The following is a 23731-nucleotide window of genomic DNA, read 5'->3' as shown; positions in this document are numbered from 1 at the left end:
AGTGAAACTAAGACTCTGATCCCACAATCTGTTCTGTCCAAATCGACCTTTCCACCCACTGAAGTCAGTGGGGCTCTGCATGGGTACGGGGCTCTGCCGAGGCAGAACAGTTTACAGGATTGAGGCCATCATTGGTTTCCATTATCTACGCTGAGAGGTGCGCGAAAAGTATTCGGAGCAAAATTGTGAGAATTATGTCAACAGTGAAAATTTTAAAAATCCAAAGTGTTAGTAAAACGGGTAAAGAAGTATTTGTCGACGACCTATTTAAATGGACAATGCCATTTAAATGTGTCGCTGGATTTCTTTGAGGGAAATAAGGTGGATTATGCAGGTCAGACAGAGAGGAAAGGCAGTCTGACAAGTTTAATTGTGACTTGGAATCTGTGCTGTAAATCAGTTGACAGTCTGGGTGGTTTGCACTTCAGGGTCAGAGTGATAATTGTCAGGTGGCATGCAGCACAGCAGAAAATCTAAAATCTAAAACTATTAACCAGTTTGCATAAAACTCTTTATATTTGTAGATGTTTTAAAGCTCGATATATCATGATCTTCCATGGCTAGAATGGTATAAAACATTCACTTTTAACCTTGGTATTTCATCAGAAATCAGACTTTAAAACTGTAAAATCATAGGACTGGAAGGGACCTCGAGAGGTAGGACTAAGTATTATCTAGACCATGCCTTATAGGTGTTTTCCACATGGGTCTGATTTCCATCTTGTATTTTTTCTTTCCTATTTCAACTCCAGCTAGACTTTAGTGACCACTAACTGCTTAAAAACTTTTAGAGCTACATACCAGTCCTCTTTACCATATGAAAATGTGGAATCCCCACTTTCTGAGGTGCAATTAATCTCTTAACTCTAGGACTTCATGAGATGTGCTGCTAAACTTGGCCTGGAACGGCTGCTGCAAAATGGCTGAGTTGGTAGAACTGTAAACTTTTGTTGCGGTTAAACTTTTCCAATCACTGTTTCTGGACCAGTGATCAGAGGGAGGAAATCCTGATCCTGGAGTCTGAGATAGAGCCACATTGTGGATCTTATCACAGAAATATACCAGAGTTTAAATACTGCAAGTGAAATTTTTCTCACACAAAGGAGATGACGGAAGTCCTTCAATATATCTAGGCAGCATGTCGAATCTAGTCCATCCTCTGATTATCAGCCCAGAACATAACAGCAAAAGAAAGTTTCAGGCATTGAAGCCAGCAGGAAATCATTTTATACTGAGGCTCTTCAGAACTGCATGACAAATTTAACTTCATTTGCCTGGTCAACCATTTTGAAGGAGAAAAGAACCAATCTAGCCTAATGAGTGAGAGAGCTGGCTCCATAAACAGCATTTTGGTGTGGCATGTTAAAGTGAGCAAACCTTGGAGATTATTCCTGAAGTCCTCTGGCTTTACTTGTATGAAACGTCTGATGGTGGAAGGGAGGGGGGGTGTCTCCTATAAAATTCTGCCACCAAATTGAAGGAGAGGTAATTGGGGCAATTTCCTTTTCTCTGCTGGCAGAATTCACCCTCTCTGGCTACTGTTAATCAATGTGCACCAGGGAGGACAGATCCTGGGGCTCCAACATACTTTGAAAAACAAATTTTCGCCTCTTGGAATGGATCAGAGAGACCTAGTAGCAGGTATTTAAAAATCCAGGGAAGGATACCCACTCTGCCCCCTCTCTGATTTTCATCCCAATCTTAGTTATGCACGTTGCAGAATATTCATTATAACCATCAATATGTAGTTGGCTCAGTTTTCAGCAACAAAGCAGAAACGTTCCAGCGAAGTGGAACTTGCGTGTGTTTGCCAAGTGGGTGTTCCCTTCCTCTTTGGTTATGATTTAAAAAGGGAAACAAAAGGTCCTCAATCTCTCACCTCCCTTGTCTGCAAGCTCCTGCCCCTCTGATGTGTGGGTTTTATCACTAGCAACAGGAAAACTTTTTTTTGTGGGAACCTGGCCCCTGGTAAAGGTTCTGGAAAAACATCCCTCTCTCCAGTGGAGTACAGGATCATACCCTTATTAGAAGAGGATAAAGGTGCTTTGCTTAGTATCATCTGGGAAATCATAGAATATCAGGGTTGGAAGGGAGGACCTCAGGAAGTCATCTAGTCCAAACCCCTGCTCAAAGCAGGACCAGTCCCCAGACAGATTTTTGCCCCAGATCCCTAAATGTCCCTCTCAAGGATTGAACGCACAGTCCTGGGTTTAGCAGGCCAATGCTCAAACCACTGAGCTATCCCTCCCTCCCGGCTTTCCCCAATACCCCAGCTTTCCCCAAAAGCGTTACTACAAAAATAGTAAAATAATGAAAACCCCCAATTAAAATAATACTGTCACTGGAAAACAGCATCGACCTAGAAAAAATGAAAACCCTGAGTCATATGATTGATGCATACTCAAGTGCCTTTTACAGGAGGTTGTTGCTTCGTTGGTCGTTAAGTCTTAGCTTCCTAGAATCAATGAGCTCTAGTGACTAATTCATCCCCCACAGAATTTATAAAGCCAAAATGGCTTCACTTATTCATCCAAAATTCCTCCTTCTGGCGGTGCTGGAGTCTGAATGTTATCAGTCAGCTCTGCGAATGTTTATCCTCATTCGTATGACCAGCCTTGTGAAACTTTACTTTGGAAGCTGGATGTTTAAAAAAGAAAAAAAAACATTGGTGATGTGGCTTTTTGTGTGTGTGTGCTAATGAAGGCAGATGCTTGCTATGCTGGGTTTGAGAAATGTACAGCTGGAGAGGGATGGACAACAAGGGAATCAAAACAGCTGGAAGAATATTAGACTAATGGAGCCTGTATATCTGGGCACTAAATAGTCCAAGGATCCCTAATCTGGACAGATAGACATTGGCCACTGTTACATAGGCGGGACTGTTTTAATTGCTCCTTCTCCACAATTCACCTACAGTCTTTAAATCCCTCACTCTAACAAGAACAATCGTATCTGAGTTGGGCAGAGATAGAGATTACGGTTGAGCTTCCAAAGCCACCTTCAGATCCACCATGTGACTTCACTCCAGGGCTGGAGTTAAAGAAAAGCATAGGTTTTAGACCAATCTGACTGGAACGGTGTGGGTTTATAAAGGGAGGCATTGTTTAAGTGCCTGCTTAGAACCTGACAAAAGTCCTGCTCTTCCCTGTCTGAAGGGAGGATACTTGTCAGTTTATTTTCCCTGCCAGCTAGAGCAAAAAGGGCAAGTGGAAGGAAGAAACTATGTTTGCATGTATGTATTGGAATCATACCAAACCCAGTGCGCTAGAATCCTCCCAGGAAGGCAAATTCAATGGCCTCTAGGAGGTTCTTCCCAACACAGGCAGCTCTGTGTCAGAGAATTGTTTGACTTGGACGGGATCTCTCAGACATCCATCGTCCTGGGCTCCCACAAAACCATCTTGAGAAGATGCTATTGAGTCTTCTTTGGAAGATTTCAAAATGACATGGATTCCATCCTCTTCCTCAAAAACATGGAGATCTGCTATTAATAAAAATGAAGGTTCAGCTTGAACATTAGGGAAAGTTTTAAACTTTAAACTTTACCGTTTATTTTAAGATAAGATCAGCTTCTCTTGCTCACTTCAGTATTCTTACATGCATGATACACCCCAATCCTGCTTCCTTTTCAGTGTTGTATATATTTATATATCTGCGTTTGGCGAATGGTCAGGTGGGATTTTAACACTATTGTACTTGATGAATGGTTCGCTATCAATATCATAAGGAGATGTTAAAACTCAAAATGTGTAATATCTTTTGGAGAATTAATTTTGGACCCAGCAAGCTTAGCATTTATATTTTATCCATTTGTAATTAGCATTATGAAATCTTAGAAGTTCTTGGCTGAAACGGGATAATTCAAATAATTTGATGTTCAGACCAAACTTTGACAACAAAGTATTGGCTATTAAGTTAGAATCTGGCACCTACTATGTTATCACAATCCCAAACTATGCCCCATAACTGATGGGTCCATCCTGTCAAACTTGAAATACCGAAGGATAATAAAAGTATGGTACCGAATGTGAATTTCAAGCCGGAGTCTTATGTATTTAGAGCAGTGTATAGAGACTTTCATAATTAGTGGGTCACCGGGAGATGCAGGACTCCGTACTGATCGGGATCAAGCCCTGCATTAAATCTGAAATTTAGTTCACTTGAATAGTCTTGCTAATTACCCCTCCCCCCATTTCTTTGTAGATGATGAAGTTTGCTTGGGATAACTACAAACGATATGCATTCGGGGAAAATGAACTTCGACCGCTCACTAAGAATGGACACATTGGTAACATGTTTGGTAAGTTCCCACCACCGTGTAAATGCAAAGCAGTAATAATGCGGCAAACTCCCATTTCTTCTCCTTTTCCCCTTGTTGCAGGGAAGAAGCCTGCGTAACCTCAACCTCCTTCCCCTTTCCGTTTTAACAAAATGGGTAGCTGGGATTTTCAAAGGAGCCTCTGGGAGGTAGGTGCCCAACTCTCATCGGTATTCTACTGAAGCTGGGCCAGAGGCAGATTATGGTTTTGTGGGGCCCTGGGCCAGGGCAAGTGGGGGCCCCTCCCCACTTCTGCCTGTGGGTCCCCACTGCCCCCTCTTCCCCCCCCTCCCCGGCGCTCTTATTGGGGAGCAGGATTGGGGCGCGGGAGTTTCCCCCGCCCACCCAGTGCTCCTGCCAGGGGGAGCGAGGTTGGCCCCGTTCTACCAGCCTGGCGCTCCTGCCGGGGAACAGGGTCATGGCATGGGGGCTTCCCCTGCCCGCCCAGTGCTCCTGCCGGGGGCAGTGGGGTCAGAGTGCAGGGACTTGCCCCACTCCACCTGCCTGGCGCTCCTGGTGGGGAGCGGGGTTGGGTTGTGGGGGGCTTCCCCTGCTCCCCAGTAGGAGCGCTGGGCAGAGCGGGGCAAGCCCACACACCCCGACCCCACTTCCCTCCAGGAGCGCCGAGCAGGGCGTGGGATGCCCATTTTTCCAGGGCCCCCCAATTGGCCAGGGTCCCTGGGCATGGGCCCCATTGTCCCAGTGGCTAATCCACCACTGAGCTGGGCATCTAACTCCCTTCAGCTCCTTGGAAAATCCCAGCCGTGATCACTTTTACTACATTCAGCACAAAGTGTGTCTTGGAGAGATGCCGCACAATTACAAAAGCTACCATTTCTGCACTAAAACATGAAGTTAATTTCAGCCTGAAAATGTTACTGTTTGTCTCAACTTGTAAATGTCAGGATCTGACCAACTTCTGTTTTCTCTCTTACTGCTCCACTGTTGAGTGGGGACGTAGACTTCGTGAAATATTGAATAAGAGAATCAATATTAAAGACTCTTTACACTATGTGTTTACTGGCTTGTATAATTTTTCTCTTTAGCAGATTAGATTTTTGAGGGGTGGGGGGAGTGGTAACTTGCATAATTTCAGTGCTAAGATATAGTGATAGAGCTGTGGGGGGATCTCAGTACTGCAGAAGCAGATGGTAGGAGTGGAAAGGATGGTCTTGTAGCTTCATTGCAGGACTGGAAATCAGGAGATCTACTTGCAGTGCTGCCACAAACTCCTTATGTCATCTTAGGCAAGGCACGTTGCTTTTCTGTGCAAAACAGAGATAATACTTATGTCAGGAGAGTACGGGAAGGGTTACTTCATTAATATTAGTGAAGTTCTTTAAATTTCTTGGGTGAAAGTCAGGGATGAACTGACAGAGCAGCTTGGAGATGCTTGCATTGTGCTTCATTGGTCCAGTCATTGCTATCCCAATCTCATTTTTCAGAAGCACCGATTTCACCCACCGCTCCCCCTTCCTCCCATTTCTCTAGCAATACCAAGAACATCCTGCCACAGCTTGGTTTTTAGTTTAGAATTTGCATTAGCTGCATCACTTAGTTTGGCATTTTGTAACTTTTCCATTCTGATGAACTTCTCGGAATTCCTTAAGGAATGCAGCTGTAAACAGACAAAGGATATTGAAAGGTTTTAAATGTTTTTATCATGCTAAAACAATTGGTGGTGCTTATGCCTGCTTGTAACGGGTCTGTGAGGGCTCTCAAGGAAAACACTCTCTGGAGCAGAAGGGCTTGCAGACAATCACTGAAGAGATGCTGCCTTTCATACTGTTAATACGCTTTTTTTTTTCTCCTCCTTTCTAACTGCTGCTTAGTAAAGAAATAAGCACTAAACAGTCCCTTGCCAGAGTGTGGCATCTCGGTCGTATTAAAATGCATTTAGAAATTAGGGGAAGACTGATTTTTCTCATACAATGCTTTTTTATTCCAAACCACAGATGTACCGTAGGCAATCCTGGTATTCTCCTGACCTGAGGTGTCAACATTCAGCTGAGATTTTTGCTGCAGCTGCTTGCTTCTGTGTGGGAGGAAGGACACCTTTTGGGGGCTATTTTAGTATATGTTTGTGTGACTGAAAAATATTCAAGTTCTTTAAGGGTGATAGATTTTCCCCTGTTCTGTACGTGATGCTCACTTACAGCTGAACCGTCAGAGAGCAGCAGCTTCACCCTGAGAAAAGCGGGGGAACTGTTTTTCATCAAATATGTTCTTGCAAGTCAAAATAGAAATACAAACTGAACAGTCACCTTCTGATGATTCTGTTTCTGTTATGGTAGAACAGTGATGTGTTTGCACCTGCCTGACCAGCCACACAGCCAGTAATGAGCAGAGCAGAACTCTTCCTCTGCCGTCTCCAAACCTGTTACTTGCTTTCCTTCCCCTGCAAACCAGCTTTGTTTAGGAGGGGGCCGGTCAGGACTGTGAAAGGTTCTCTGCCCATTTTGTCTTCCATATGATCCTTCTTCATGCCTGGGGATCAGGGAGAGAGAGACTCCTTCCTGACCTCTAGAATTACACCAGTGGCCAGGTTTGGTGGTGGGGTTATCTTCTCTGAAGCATGCGTGGCATAGACACGGAGACAGGGTCCCAATCTTATTTAACCAATGGTCTGATCAGACATGGCAAATTATTCTTACACTTCTACATGCGTAGATAATGCACCAAATCCTTCTCTTATAATCAGCTTGTACCAGGGTTTTCCAATGTTCTGAGTACAGCTCATTTGTACAAATAATACCCCCATTGCAATAACTTATGATCGAGACCACTAGCCAGGGGCTATTGGTAAAGACTCTTTTTTGCTCTCCCAACCTTCCATGCGCACCTGGGGTGGGGAGGGGGTGAACTCATTTTAGAAGATACTGACATACACTTGGTGGTATCACTGCCAGCGAATGCCATCAGAATTGCTGAATCACACAGCTGAGGGCGTGGAGAATGTTCTGTGGTGAAGGAATAAATCCCATGTCATGTTAAATTTCCTGCACTCTAATTTTTTTCTACAACTTCAGGTTTTTCATTATTCTCTGTAGTTTTTTCTCCATTCTTAAAGACCGTGAACTGCAGGTTACTAGCACCTCTCAGGATCAGACCCAAAGCATATTTGTTTAAAAAAAATGTCTGTGTAAGTATGGCTGGGCAAGAGGACGTAGCTAAGGCTACAAATCGATAGGGACAGGGATGTATTCTGCTCCCAACTGTGGCTTAGACCTGTGTGATCTAGTTATTTAACCTCTTTGTCTCAATTTCCCTGTGTTCCTCTCTTTGGTGTTACGAGTCCGAACTAATCACTATCTGTAAAGCATGTTGAGATCCTTGGAGTAAAAGTGCTGGAGAAGGGCAAAGTTACTATCTAGCGAGGCATTTCTGATGCACCTGTCACTGTAATAACTAGCATTAAATAACAGAATTATTATTCTGTCTGCTCCTGTGTCTGTCATACCTGCTTATTTTTTTGGACAAAATGTTCTTAAATCCTGTTAGTCTTGCAGAGTTTATATAACTGTGGAAAACAAGCTGGATTCTGTTTCTGCTCATGCATCAACTTGAATTGTCAGTTAAGTTTTAATTGCAGAATCTTTATTACAGTGATAAGTTAGGAAGTTTGATTTTTAGATATTTCATGGTGTATACACTAGAAAAATGCCCTGAAATCACAGAAAGGAAATAAATGTGGAACCTCACAATCCTGTTAAACAGCCGCTTTTCAGAATCTAACAGCATTTTAATATGCTAGTTTTGGTGCAAAAATAGCCATCTCTAACTCCATCTTTTTTCTCTAACTGGATATTGCATTTAGCACCTAAAATTGTCTTGTTAAGGCTTCTGCTGCTTTCAGCATCTCCTGAATTTGTGCATCTTTGTGAATCTGTGCAAGTTCTCTGATGTGAATGTATGTGACAACTGTCACATTGAGGACACGGTCAGGTCAGCAGTACTAGAAGGCAAGGATCTGACAGCAGCTAGGTCTAAATGATGTAAAACTTTCAGAGTTCATCCTTGAGGATTGCAGACAGCCCTGGGATTGCTCCATGTTCAACTGTTTGGCGACAGACTACAACAGCATACCAGATACTGTATCAACAATTCTTGGAAAATGAGCGGCTGCATAGGCTCAGCTCATTTGTTTGGCTTGGAGGTTTGAGAGCTTCCTGAACTGTATTGACGGTTTGTTTTGCAGATGGGATGTTATCAGTCTCAGCTGCTCGGAAATGGTGCTGTTTCAAATCCCTGGGTTGAGCGGGGTTGTAATGACATGGGGGAGGGGAGAGGGTGATTGAAAAAAAATACATTTTATTTAATTTAGTGCTTTAGAATGGTGCCCAAAAGAAGGTTCTGGAGACTGAAGTCCTCTAGATTTTGGCATAATTACACCATGGTCAGTGCCAGGGCAAGCTTTCTAACCTTGCCTTCTAGCATGCCTCAGCCCTAACCTGGATAGATTGATCACCTGGAGAGGTGACGGGGCTGCTCAGTATCCAGCAGCCTTTTGATCCTTGGTTCCTCTGAGACTGCCGGCTAAAGGATCAATGAATGCCAGTTTTATTGTGGGGGCCTGGGTGTTATATGGACCCTTCTCCACTGGCCTAAGACCACCAAACTCATTCCACATGGACTCCTGAACAGTCGTGGAACGTAGCAACTTTTGGTCACCACCAACTTGAACTGCTGAATTCACACAGGTTACTTAGATATAAAAGGCTCCGTATTCCACTGTCACTTGATCCATCTTTTCTCCCCCTGACTGAACCACACATTTTTCTAATAGTTGCATATCTTGTTGTTTTGCAGTGTTGTTATAGCCTTGTTGGTCCCAGGATATTAGAGAGACAAGGTGGGGGAGTTAATATCTTTTATTGGACCAACTTCTGTTGGTGAAAGAGACAAGCTTTGGAGCTCACCCGGAGCATGTTTTGTTGTCAGTGACTTTTGTAGGAGACAGGAAGGGAGCAATCAGCCAATCAGATGCAATAGGCATTCAGGTATATGTATTTAATGCAGGAAAGGTAATTGGATGAAAATATTAACTAGAGACATTCAAGCGACAAGAAGAGAAATGCAAGCTCTCTCTGTGGAGTTGTTTTTGGCTCGAGTAGGTGCCTCTTTCCCTGTGATCACAAAAGTGCAAAACCCTGGAGTGTCATTTTATGTGATTAAAAAAATAATAGTTCTCTGAGTTTGCATCCAGAATTATTCTCTCAGACTATCACATTATGCAGTTTGCTTCGTGTGCTTTTTAAGGAGAGAAATATTCCACCACCACCCCCCTGCAGTGTTAATGAAGATGTTTCCGCTCTTCTGGAACACTGTTAGCCTCTTTTTTTTTTAAGTAGCATATTACCCAGTTGAATGTTGTTTTTTAAGGAAGGACATTTTGTATTTACACTATTTTTGCTGCCACTGAAATCCGTAGCAACAAACCTATTTCCTGTCAGTATGAAGCAGTGATTCAGGATATCCATCCAAACAACAGAGTCGGTGGGTATTTGTTAATGATTCATATTGGAACTGACATTTATCCCTGTGTCTCTCCCCTTGCCCCACAACCTGCCAGAGATTGCTCCTTCCAGATAAACAAGGCACATCTTTAACCTTCCAGCAGCCGCATACGTGCATCTCTCTTCTCCAGATAGTGGTGAGGGTGGTGGTTCCCTCAAACACACAAATGCCTTTTAAAAGCCCTGAATGTGCTCATTAGCTGATCAGCGTCCCACTGCCCCACAACGGGCTACAATCCTTGCTTTTGTGGCGCGTCCTGATGGTCCAGGGAGTAAAAGATCAGGCCTTCTTTGCTGTTCTGCGATTGTAACTAAAATACCCACCCACCCACACACACACACCTTTAAAACCAGTTCGTATTCTGGCATTGTGATCAGACCTTGTCCTTCTTTGGTAGTCAAAGGCCTTGAGACTCTCAATGCTCTGAAGGCTTCCCAGCACGATATGTGCCATGGCTCATTATACTGCTTAATTATCAAAGCGGTAAAGATCCATGTGAGGACAGTGCATAAATCAACTTGAATTGTTAATTTGTTTGTTAGGGGACTTTTTATGCATATAAAGGCCATAAAATACTTCAACGCAAAAATATGCTGCGATAAACACAAACCAGTATCCAAAGCCACCCTGGCAAGCTTACCAATTGTCCCAGTATGGTGCTAACGTCACGTACAATCTTAGGGCCTGATCTGAAGTCTGGTAAGTCAAATCTCCAGTTGACTCCAGTGGGCTTTGCATCAGACCCAGTGCGATTCTGTATTACAGGCAGTTGTGCAAACATTGGATCTGAATCGTGTGTCCTTCCCTCCCCTGAATTTAGCTTTGAATTTCAGGTTCAGACAAACCCCCAAAACCCAGATTCCTAAGATTTTGGCCCACAATGGAAAGTTCAGATGCAAATTCCAAAGTTCGTGCATGCTTGGCTCTAGAGCCAGGGTCGGCAGCCTTTCAGAAGTGCTGTGTCGAGTCTTCATTTATTCACTCTAATTTAAGGTTTCGCATGCCAGTCATACGTTTTAACGTTTTTAGAAGGTCTCTTTCTATAAGTCTATAATATATAACTAAACTATTGTTGTATGTAAAGTAAATAAGGCTTTAAAAATGTTTAAGAAGCTTCATTTAAAATTAAATTAAAATGCAGAGCCCCCTAGACCGGTGGCCAGGACCCCGGCAGTGTGAGTGCCACTGAAAATCAGCTCATATGCCACCTTTGGCACGCGTGCCATATGTTGCCTAACCCTGCTCTGGAGTGTTAGTTCAGCCCTTTAGATACAGTGGACAGCTAAGAAGTGTTGACTGCAGGATTTTGATAGTAGGAAACCAGGCAACAAAAACATCAGCATAAAACCATTAATCATCCCATGTTTCCTCAAGAGCTTTATGAACTATCCAATGACCCTGGGCTGAGTTTTCAATTTAATGAAGCCAAAACCCAGGGAAGTATCTTCAAATTCGCTGAAAACATTCTGCTCAGGAAAAAAAACCCTCAGAAAAACAGCTAGTAAGAACATAAGAAAGGCCATACTGGGTCAGACCAATGGTCCATCCAGCCTAGTCTCCTGTCTTCCAACAGTGGCCGATGCCAGATGCTTCAGATGGAATGAACAGAACAGGGCAATTTATCTAGTGATCATCCCCTATCATCCAGTCCTAGCTTCTGGCAGTTGGAGGTTTAGGGAGCATGGGGTTACATCCTTAACCATCTTGGCTAATAGCCATTAACGGACCTGTCTTCCATGAACTTACGTAATATTTTTTATTCCAGTTATACTTTTGACTTTCACAACATCCCCCTGGCAACAAGTTCCACAGGCTGATTGTACACTGTGTGAAGAAATACTTCCTTTTGTTTGTTTTGAACCTGCTGCCTATTAATTTCACTGGGTGACCCCCTAATTCTTGTGTTATGTGGAGAGGTAGATAACATTTCCTTATTCACTTTCTCCACACCATTCATGGTTTTATAGACCTCGATCATATCCCCCTCCCTTAATTGTCTCTTTTTTTTAAGCTGAACAATCCCAGTCTTTTTAATCTCTCCTCATATGGAAACTGTTCCATCACCCTAATCATTTTTGTTCCCTTCTCTGCACCTTTTCCAATTCTAATACATCTTTTTGAGATGGGGCGACTAGAACTTCACATAGTCTTCAAGGTGTGAGCGTACTATGGTTGTATATAGTGACATCAAATTGTCTGTCTTAATATAAACTTGCAGATAAAAGCCTCTCAAGGAAGAAATCCCTGTTCAAAGATTGTGACTAGAGAGTAGTATCCAGTCTCTTTTCTAGATGGCTGGGAAATACTGAACAGAAGAACGTATACTAGTATGCAAGAAAGGAGCAGTGTTATAGCAGCCCTGGACTCTTGTAGACAAGGATATTAACCAATGCTGGGCTGTAATTATCTGTTTTTCTTTGTCTCAGCCCTAAAAGGCTTATTTAAAATGCAGTGAACCTGTTTTTAAAAAATATTTAAAGAAAAACTATCCTTTTATGTCTGTTTTGGGCCTCGTTCTGGACTCTAATTATGTAGAAATAATTGTCCAGTCTTCACCGATCTCAAGCCTGTGATTACAAGGTGTCCATCCGATAATGGGGATGCTTGGACTACGGACTGATTCTTTTCAGTATTATGGAGATGATGGTAGCGATTCTGGCAGCATTGAGATTTGCAACATCAGCGCCAGTCATATATACAGCACACCAAAGGCTGACTTAATTTTAATGCAGGATTTACAGAACTGAATGGCAAATGTAGAACAGTCACTGACAGCATAGATCACCCATCCATAGATTACCAGATCTCTTTCTTAAATGTTTAGGCAAACTTACCTTCCAGTCACTATGTGCAATCAGATGCCATACATCCCTAACTTACACAGACACAAACACACACAGTGTAGCTTAGGCAAGTCATAACAACCCTATATTAATCATAAAACACCACAGGCCTATAATTAGTGAACGTCAGAGTTTAGGCTGTACGATAATTGCTCAGCTTGGGGGCTGTGGGTAGTTGGTAGGGAGACAGTTGAGGTTGAAAAGAAGAACTGACGGGTGGATCAGGGTGTCTGGATCGGGTGGAGTGGATCGGGGTGTCTGCTTTTTACACATTGCATTGGTGGGCTAGGCGCTTTGGCTGCCCTAATTCAGTGAATTAATATATTTTGTGTGGGGAAAAAAGAGTGTATGTTGTGTTATTCCACACCTGTAATTTGGGCCATCCCTGGAGTGTCCACACAGACCATGCACGGCTGGCTGTGCCAGGAATATGAGTGATCCCAGTGGGGGAAGGTACATAGGCAGCTGATGATTCCAATGCAGTAAAACCAGTAGCACCTGTCCTGACCCATAAACCTTTCCCTGAAACTCTCCTGTGTGGTTTAGTCCTGGGAGGAGCTATGAAGTGTGAGCTCTTTGGATATTAGAGGAGCCATAACAAGTGTATTAACTGTTATACTCTGCTTATGCCTGCTGCTTTTCTCACTTGTGTGCACAAGAACCAGAACGTGGCCTCTGTGTGTGTGCATTTCCTCAGCAGGGACTGTATTTTTCATTATCTCTTGTACATTTCATTATATAAACCCTAATCTGCAGTTGAATCTGCATGGATAGGCCTTTGCAGACTGTCAATGAAGTCACCAGGACTCACGTAGATCATTATTTATTATTTCTATTACTGTAGTGGCTGGGAGCCCCTGTCACAGAGTAGGACCATATGGTGCTAGGCTCTGTACAAACACACAACAAAAAAAGACAGCCCCAAGGAGCTTACATGGAAGGAATGGTCCGTCCTGTGCAGATCTGACTGGATGAATGGAGCTGTAGCTTATGTGACGTCTGAGTTCCTGAAGATGAATTATGTCCCAAATGGTATTTTTAGAAATATGGGCATTGTGTGGTGCTCTCTTCTGCCTCCTCCCCAACCAGACCACCCTCCCCTCCCAGAAAAGATGAAGAACACCAGAAAGTCGGCAGAGAATTGGAACAAATTTAGGACATTATTATTTGTGTGTGTGTGTATATATCGGAAATATCTTGTAGTCTCTGGCATTACAGCTTTTATTTATTCATTTTTAATTCTGCATTTGACTTCCCCTTGTCTACTGATAAAGAAGAGGTGGATATAAATTATGTAGCAGGAAGCCCATCTCTCCTCTTTATATTTAATTCACTGCTATCTGTCTTTTTCAAAAATGAACTTCTAAGAGACTAGGTAGGGTCAGAACTGATCTTGCTATGTTAGCTTTTAATTTTAGGGCTTAACTCCTTTATCGTGTTTTTTGTGGTGCTACCTAAGTGCCTTAAACTTTAATTATTTTTCTCATAGAATATTCATCTAGATTAGTGCGAGACTTCGCCTGTTTTTCATTCACCCCCCAGGTGATCCCATGTAGAACTGCTTCTTTTACAGCATTGTGTTCTGTGTAATTTCTCTAGGTATCCTCCTTCATTCCCTGTATTCTCTCATCTTTCTGAAACATGCCTTCTTTTGGCATGAAAGAGCTGAAAATCGCTTGTCCTGTTTAATACCTATTTAGCATCATCCCATAGGACATCAACTTTCATATCTGATTTGTCAATGATTTCAAAGTTAGCTTCACGTGGCAGGCACTTTAATTCTAAGACCCTCACGAGTTCTTAAAAATATTCTCTTTCGAGATTAAACTTCTCTGGTGTGTTCTCTCCCCAAAAGATAAAAAGGAAAAAAAATATTTTTTGTAGAAGTTTGAAGAAAATCCCTTCAGTCTTTTCTTGAGTTGTCAGCATGGTTTTTTTGTTCTTAGTAAAATTGTTTAGACATTTTGTGGTATTTTGTTCTCAAAAGTTCTAATGCACCATAATGCATGCTGCATGTGATTCCCCAGTGGAAAAGCGGATTTTGCTGGACTTGAGTTAAAAATTGATTGAGGAAAATCAAGATGGTGTAGATGAAAATGATGTCATAAGGGCATGATTCATTTTCCATACCAGTTGCAATGTATAGTGCATATGGTTGCTGAGATTTACAAACATGCAGTTAAAAGCACATAAATATATTTTCATTTTTTGCCACAATGCTTTTATTTGAACATATGATCACATGTGGCTGTATTTTCTTCTGGGAGACATACTATGTGATTACAACATTCTGGTTGAAACTTTGTGCTCACTAAATTCCAAGTGATGGTGCTCACAGAAGGCATAACTCAGCCATATTGCACATATGAATCCCTAAAAGCCATGTACATGGTGTTTTCTGCATGTGATAGCAAATAATTCAGGGATGTAGGAACTAAGAATTGAGTTTTCCCCTTGGCTAAGAGTCGAAGGGCTTCCATTGATTTCACTGAAGCTCTATCTATGTATCTGAGGACAAAATTTAGCCTGTAGGCATTAACATTAGCATCTTATAATAGCATAAAGTGTTTCTTATGCCAGGTGGGCTGAGTTCTGGTTGCTGTGGGAATCAGTAATTTGAATTTCCTGATGCCTCTGCACAACCAAAATTCTAATTCTAACATACTGCTTGTTAATGTAGCTTTTTGGTTTTGCAATTAGTATGTCAGAGCAGTCAGAAAGCCGTTTAAATAGAAGTTCCTTCTCTCCCCCTCACTCTAGTCCATCTCTAAGAGTCTGATCCTGTGAAATGCTTGTTGGCATGCCATGATTCCCATTGGCTTTGCTGAGTTATGAGGGTATTTGGAACCTTGCAGGGTGGGGCCCAAAGAACCATTTCTAATACTGCCAGATTTAGCCAGAAAGAAGCAGCTCATCTTTAAAGTGTCTCGCGTCTCCAGCAGGGCTGGCTCCAGCCTTTTTGCCGCCCCAAGTGGCAAAGGAAAAAACAAAAAGGAAAACCCGATTGAGCTGCCACCGAAGAAGAAGAAAGGGAGTGAAGGACCTGCCACTGGAGGGCCGCCCCTTTCTATTACCGCCCCAGGCACCTGCTTCCTTCACTGGTGCCTGGAGCCGGCCCTGGTCTCCAGGCACTGCACCTCCCATTCAGCTGTACACGGAACAACAGAATTATTTGTATTTGAGGGGAGAGAGAAGCTTTATCCCTGCACCAGATGGTCTCTGTTCATTTATAAACCCATCACAAGGGTTGAGTTCTCAGGGCCCCTGGGTTACAGGGCATCACATAGGTGCTTTTCCTCTCCCAAACTAAAATGCTCTCTCTGCTCTAAGAAGCGCCTCCAAATGAATCTTCTGTATCATTCACTGAGGGGGACATCTTGTCTAGAGTTACGAGTGGCTTCTCTCCTTTCCTGTCATAACACATCTGCCTCTGCCTTTTGGAAAATGGCTTTGGAAGTTGGAAGGGCACCTTCTTTTTGATTATTTTAGCAAAGTCTCTCTCTCTCTTGAATAATAAGATGAATTAGCAGCCTCTGCTCATTAACTGCTAGCTATGTCTCTTGAAGTCCATGGATAATTGTTTTAGATAGGATGTGTGTGTTCACTTGAATAGGCCTGCTGAGGCCGCTCTCATTAACTGATGCAGTCCCTCAGGGTGGCATATGAAGAAAAAATAAAAAGATAGACTCCTATTACCTTTAACCAGTCTAAAAGTAATTTCAAACAAACAGAAGAGAAACTAGAAGCTTTTCACTCCAATTGTACGTGCGTCGTCCCCTATCCCTTAACCTGTCTGAACCAGTGTATCCAGCCTTACTCCTCGCTGGTTATCAAATAACCTAACTTTGCAAGAAAGAATCATGTCAGTTTCACTGACATCCAAGCACTGTTGCAGAAATGAAACAGAAAACCTCTCTCCCAAAGGAGTATTTGTATCAATAATGCTTTCAATTTCTCGCTGAGCTCTCCATTCCAGATGTGCACTAGGCCCTTAACGTCCAATACAGCCAGTTTCTCCCTTCAGCAGCTCTCGAATAGAAAGTAGCTCAATTTGATCTCCAGGAATTTTGGAGTGATTTGATAATACTTTACACAACACACAATGCCTGTCAGCAGAAGATCTCCACACACCCGAAGATGAGTCTTACAGATGAAGAAACTGAGGCACAAAGGATTAAACTTTGGGATCAGACACCACTAGCACTGTCAAGGCATGCCTGGTAATAAAGGTACTGTTACTATGCTGTGCATTTAACTTTCCTATTGAGTGCCTCCCCTTTTCAATGCACAATAAGAATCTTGTCAAATAGCTTTGGTCACCCGGACTTCCCATTTGTAGTTTACCTTGCCATAGTCAGCTTTTTAAATTAACTGAATATCTTTCTTTCTATTCCTCCCTGGCACCCAACTGCCCTTGTTCAGAGAGAGACAGCAGACAATTCTTTTGAACAACAGACTTAATTCTTTGGGGAAGATTGAGATTTGAAAACCATGAATGGTTTTTAATACAAAAAAACGATTTCCTCCCCAGCTGGACGAATCCACTTACAGTACTGAATTTGACCTTAGCAACCAAATAGCTAAATCTCATGGGGCTCTTCTGTATTTGGTGCCAGGTTTACCTGGTAACTGTGTAGCACATATGCTGACACACATTGTACAGTACAGGTGGCATTGTGATTCATTAACACTTCCTGTGAATTCAAAGGATCGACTCGTGTTAACAAAGAAAAACAGATTGAGATGTCTTGTGGCCAGATGTTTGGACAGATCTTATTAACGTGGTCTTTAGAATTCTTCTTATTCCAATGGAAAGTGGAGTATCCTCATTTGGCAAACAGCTGTCTCAAAGTTCTGCCGACATTCTGTAGCTCTGTACAATAAGACATCCCATTCCCAAGCCTCATACAATAGGATTATCTACCCTCGTGTTTTCTATGAGTGTTGGCAGGAAATGATCAGTGCTTTTATTTTTCTTCACTTTGGGCAAGAATAACGTAATTACTGTATTTCAAAAGTGTGTATCCTTTATCTCTTAGTTCTCCCCTTGATATAGGTGTGCACTGTTTGGGGTGGTGGTCACTTTTGCAATGTCTTGAGTGCATACTCTGACTGGAGTGAAGCGGATGGATTTCTGATGAATCTGTTAGATAATTGTCAAGTAGTTGCAAGAAAATTAATATCCACTGCTGTCACTGCAAATGTTCATCTATCTGATTGTATTTTTAGCATGTGGATAAGGAACTGGTTAAAGGGGAGTCTTCAACAGGTCATACTGACAGGTGAATTGTCAGGCTGGAGGGAGGTTACTAGTGGAGTTCCTCGGGGATTGGTTTTGGGACCAAACTTATTTAATCTTTTTATTACTGACCTTGGCACAAAAATTGGGAATGTGCTAATAAAGTTTGCAGATGACACAAAGCTAGGAGGTATTGCCAATACAGAGAAGGATTGGGATATCATACAGGAAGATCTGGATGACCGTGTAAACTGGAGTAATAGTAATAGGATGAAATTTAATAGTGAAAAGTGCAAGGTCATGCATTTAGGGATTAATAACAAGAACTATTGTTATAAGCTGGGGAGGCATCAGTTGGAAGTAACAGAGGAGGAGAGGGACCTCGGAGTATTGGTTGATCACAGGATGACTGAGCCGCCAATGTGAAATGGCCGTGAAAAAAAGCTAATGCGGTCTTGGGATGCATCAGATGAGGTATTTCCAGTAGAGATAAGGAGGTGTTAGTACCGGTACAAGGCACTGGTGAGACCTCATCTGGAATACTGTGTGCAGTTCTGGTCTCCCATATTTAAGAAGGATGAATTCAAACTGGAACAGGTTCAGAGAAGGGCTACTAGGATGATCTGAGGAATGGATCATGTCTTATGAAAGGAGACTCAAAGAGCTTGGCTTGTTTAGCCTAACCAAAGGAAGGCTGAGGGGAGATATGATCGCTCTTTATAATATATCAGAGGAATAAATACCAGGGAGGGAGAGGAATTATTTAAGCTCAGTACCAGTGTGGACACAAGAACAAATGGATATAAACTGGCTATCAGGAAGTTTAGACTTGAAATTAGATGAAGGTTTCTAACCATTAAAGGAGTGAAGTTCTGGAACAGCCTTCCAAGGGGAGCAGTGGGGGCAAAAGACAGATCTGGCTTCAAGATTAAGCTTGATAAGTTTATGGAGGGGATGGTATGATGGGATAGCCTAATTTTGGCAATTAATTCATCTTTGACTATTAGCAGTAAATATGCCCAATGGCCTGTGATGGGATGTTAGATAGGGTGGGATCTGAGTTACTACAGAGAATTCTTTCCTGGGTGTCTGGCTGGTGAGTCTTGCCCACATACTCAGGGTTTAGCTGGTTGCCATATTTGGGGTCGGGAAGGAATTTTCCTCCAGGGCAGATTGGCAGAGGCCCTGGGGGGTTTTCGCCTTCCTCTGCAGCGTGGGGCATGGGTCACTTGCCAGAAGAGTCTCTGCACCTTGAAGTCTTTAAACCACGATTTGAGGACTTCAATGGCTCAGACACAGGTTTGATACAGGAGTGGGTGGGTGAGATTCTGTGGCAGGAGGTCAGACTAGATGATCATAATGGTCCCTTCTGACTTAAAGTCTATGATTCTATATTAAATATTTTGGGGTGGTATGTTTTGACTTATGCACAAAATATAGAGCAAGGAGGATCAATGTGGAGGGGACAGAAACATTCTGAATATGAGGTGTCTTGTAACTCCAGCAGTGGTGTATATTTGGATTGGTTTATTTGGAAAGCAAAAACAAATGAAGTTACTCAAAAGCAAATAGATTTTTAGTTTGCCGAAGAATGTGCTGATAAGAATGGAATGGATCTTTTCTAGTTCTTAGACTAATTGTTGTCTCCTTTATCTCTTTGTAGTGGTATTTTATTGCTCTGATGTAGTTTGTTTAAGGCAGTGGTTCTCAAACTTTTGTGCTAGTGGCCCCATTCACATACCAAGCCTCTGAGTGTGACCCCGCCCCCTTACAAATAAAAAACACTTTTTTATATATTTAACACTATTATAAATGCTGGAGGCAAAGCAGGGTTTGGGGTGGAGGCTGACAGCTCGCGACCTCCCATGTAAGAACCTTGCGACCCCGTCAGGGGTCCCGACCCCCAGTTTGAGAACCCCTGGTTTAAGGTAACGTAAACTGAACAACGTTACGCAGTGTTAGATCTTTTAAATTCACAGACAAAAGCACAATAGAAAATAAATTGAGTTAAGGCATTAACTGTGATCTATTGTCATTGGGATTGTAGAATTTATGTGGTATGTAATATTGTCTTGCTGATGTGGTAGAAACAGTTATAGAGTGCTGAAATAGTAGGATGTAAAGGGACAATTTTATAAGGCCTTAATTCAGAATTTCAGTTTATAAAGTCCTGTAAACCTTTTTGCTGCATTTACTTAGCTTTTCTGCTTAATTTACATGAGCTGAACTAGCATTGTGCCTCTGTTCAAGAAAGCTGGTGATGGGGGAGAAATCCATTAGCAACTGATTTGATCCTTCTGATTATTGGATCACAAACTTATTTTCTCTTGCCCCACCTCTTTCAATTTTGGAATCTGCTCTAGAATCAGATTATATCACTCAACAGTGGTTTAGCGAAAAAAGTTTCCATATTAGAGGGTAATTAGCAGAGTGGAAAAGTTAAACTTGAAACAATGGGACCGTTGGACTGTAAAGCAAAGTTAAAACTGAAGGCTACAGAGTGTTTTATTTTAGCCAATATATGCCAGCATGGGGCGGGGCGGGGATGAGTAACTAATTTGCCAATCTTGAGGAGTTTGAGACGGGCAGAGTGAAGATTAGCCAGTTCAGATGACTGAGGAGTAAAGATGAGGAACTTGCTACTACGGCTGACCAGATTTTGGTAGCAAGCCAATACAAGAAGAGTTGTTTGGTGAGGGTCATGGCTGGTATTGTTCTGTGACTCCCATGTACTGTTGAGCCTTATTTGTTGTGTTTTTGTAGCCGAAATTGAGTTTTAGTACCGTAATTATAATTATCAGAGAGCTACAGGCTCTTCCAAGGCCTCTTTGACCTGAGTTGACAGTCCCATGGTTCCTAGCAATACCTTCATCAGTGATTTAAAGACTAGCATAGAGAATACACTTACAAAGTTTGCGGATGATACCAAGCTGGGAGGGGTTGCAGATGCTTAGGCGGATCGGATTAAAATTCCAAATGATCTGGACAATCTGGAGAAATGGTCTGAAGTAAATAGGATGAAATTTATTAGGAAGGAACAATCAGTTGCACACTTACAAAATGGGAAATGACTGCCTAGGAAGGAGCACTGCAGAAAGGGATCTGGGTCATAGTGAATTACGAGCTAAATATGAGTGAACAGTGTCACACTGTTGCAAAAACAAACAATCAAACAAAAAAACACATACATCATTCTGGGATGTATTAGCAGAAGTGTTGTAAGCAAGACTCAAGCAATAATTCTTCTGCTGTACTCTGCTCTGATAAGGCTTCAACTGAATGAAGTGTTGTGTCCAGTTCTGGGTGCCACATTTCAGGAAAGATGTGGACAAATTGGAGAAAGTCCAGAGAAGAGCAACAAAAACAATTAAAGATCTAGAAAACATGACCTGTGAGGGAAGATTGGAGAAGAGGAGACTGAGAGGAGACATGATAACGGTTTTCAAGAACATAAAAGATTCTTACAAGGAGGAGGGAGAAAAATTATTCTCCTTAACCTGTGAGGATAGGACAAGAAACAATGGGCTTAAATTGCAGCAAGGGAGGTTTAGGTTGGACATTAGGAAAAACTTCCTAACTCTCAGGGTGATTAAGCACTGGTATAAATTGCCTAGGGAGGTTGTGGAATCTCCATCACTGGAAATTTATAAGAGCAGGTTAGACAAACACCTGTCAGGGATGGTCTAGATTAGAATAATACTTAGTCCTGCCACGAGAGCAGGGGACCTCTCAAGGTCCCGTCCAAGCCTACGATTCTGTGATTGTGCAGTGAGCTTTTGCAGAATTGCTCAAGGCCTAACAATCCTCACAGTTTGATTTGTTGCCAAAATAATCTTGAACGGAGTAAAACCATCTGTGGAGACCTCCCTCCTCTTCTGAGTTCTGTAATGTGCTGCTACCACCTGTAGGCCATCTCCTGACATGATCTCAGGCAGCTACCAAAGCATTTTCCTGAGTCACTGGGCAAAAAGGTCAGAAGTTCAATGTGGTCTCAGAGCAATATTAATAAGCAAAACCAATGTAATGGCGTCTTTTCTAGATTTTATTCTATCAAGGCATTGATTTTAATCAAAACCAACTCAATCTTTTGAAGCCTCCAGTAGCTACAATTACCAGAAGAAAGGACGCTGGTGTATCAGTCTTTGGTTTCTGCCCTTTGCGGTGCTGCAGCACCCCAATAGGTAAAGCTAAATAATGTTTCATGAGTGAATTCTTCTGTGACTAAGCAGTTAACAAGCTCATCATGTTCCATGGAAACAGCATCCTAATTTTTATTCCAAACAGGGTTTCGGTACTAATTTTTGTTTTGACAAATATGATTTGACATAAGAATAGTGGGAGTCAGGGCCTTTCATTTTTGATCTAGGTTTACATTGCTATGATCTGAATTCCTCTCCCTCTCTCTTGTTCCTTTCAGTTGTAAGCTTGGTTATTAAAGTTAGCAAGAAGCCATTTGAAAACTCTTTGCTCTATAGCATTTAAACAGCCCTGCTATATGCAAGACTAAGTATGATAGCTTTTTAATGACTTGTGCTGTTTGCTTTGAGCATTGACACAATGGATTACCATGGGGGGCTTGGGGTTTTTGTTTTTTAAAGAGCCTTGCTGAAAACAAAAGATTCAGTTTCTGTTCAGTGAGAAACTTCAGAAGAGAATGTTGACTAGGCAATTGAGTCAGGACTTCTGGGTTTTATTCCCAGCTCTGCTGCTCATTCTGTGTATGAGATTGGTACAAGTCTCTCAAACTCTCTGCTTCCTCTCTTTTAGAAAGGAAGCAGTAGGCACTTGTCTCCAAGGGGTGCTGTGAATCTTAATTAACGGCTTTACCCATCATAAGAAGCTGCAGATTCAAGTCATCAGTATGCCGATGATTTCAGTGTTACGCATCTCTCTTAGCAGATGCGGCAAGGTGCTGTAAAAACCTGCTAGATGTGGCAGCTAGATGTCACAATGCCTGCAAGAGAGAAACGGATGGCTGAAGCACACGTGGCTGCAGCTAAACTCAGACAAGACAGAGGTAGAGCTAATTGATAAAGGGAATCACTTCCAGGAGCTGGCTAAGATGCCATCCCATGCCTGGCCCTGAGGGCAAGCATGCCCCCTTCTCCACATTACAAAGGCAGTACGTAGTCTCAGCACTGCCCCTTCCACACAGATAGCAATGCTAGGAGAAACAGGCCATGCCCACTCCGGTCTGATGAAGATCTGACAACTGTGTTACCATGTCATCACTTTCTCTATGTTGAAGGAGATGATGCGACTCTGAAGTACAAGGGTGAGGCTGTTGAGAACTGGAGGCAGGGCATTTTTGGAGGAGGATCCTAGACGGTGAAACATCTGACCAGAAGAAATCAGGCCGAGCCCAAGTCTATTAGTGCCGAGGGCAAAATGCAAGATTAATTGTGGGAAGCTTGTGGCAAAATCATGCAAGGCTGAAGAGAGCTAGCGCAGGGGAAGAAGAGTCTCACTTTGCATATACAAGTGCATGAGCACGTTCTTCATGTCCTCAGGAACAGCAGCCTGCTGGGCAGAGCACAGTGTTCCTTTTGGAGTGTCCTTGTGCTCTTTAACTGTCTGCAGTGGCCCCAATTTAGCAGGGTATTATAGCACCTTCATTAGTCACTAGATCAAATTGATACTCTCAGTGCCTCTCCAACACCCTTGAGGCAAGTGATCCTGCAGTCCATGCTCTGAGAACTTCCATGGAGCAGGAGTGGTGACCCCCAGCAGATCTGACCATGTATTTGCAACTACAGCAGACCTCTATTTAAATGTGAAATGCTCCGTTTTTCTGTACCCAGACACAAGCTCACA

The 23731-nt window shown here is 42.5% G+C and overlaps 1 protein-coding gene across 1 annotated transcript in view; it reads left to right on the top strand.

Annotated features, from left to right (window-relative positions):
* The window catches only part of MAN1C1 (mannosidase alpha class 1C member 1), an 85182-nt gene that overhangs the window by 21948 nt on the left and 39503 nt on the right, over positions 1-23731 (top strand). Inside the window, exon 3 of the mRNA XM_044997676.1 lies at positions 4204-4300. Coding sequence (XP_044853611.1) covers positions 4204-4300 — 97 coding nt within the window. The remainder of the gene's footprint in view (positions 1-4203; positions 4301-23731) is intronic.

This window comes from Mauremys mutica, chromosome 23 (genome assembly GCF_020497125.1).
Source record: "Mauremys mutica isolate MM-2020 ecotype Southern chromosome 23, ASM2049712v1, whole genome shotgun sequence".
Classification (NCBI taxonomy): Eukaryota; Metazoa; Chordata; order Testudines; family Geoemydidae; genus Mauremys; species Mauremys mutica.
The sequence above is the reverse complement of the archived record's forward strand: the minus strand, read 5'-3'. Positions and strand labels throughout refer to the sequence as shown.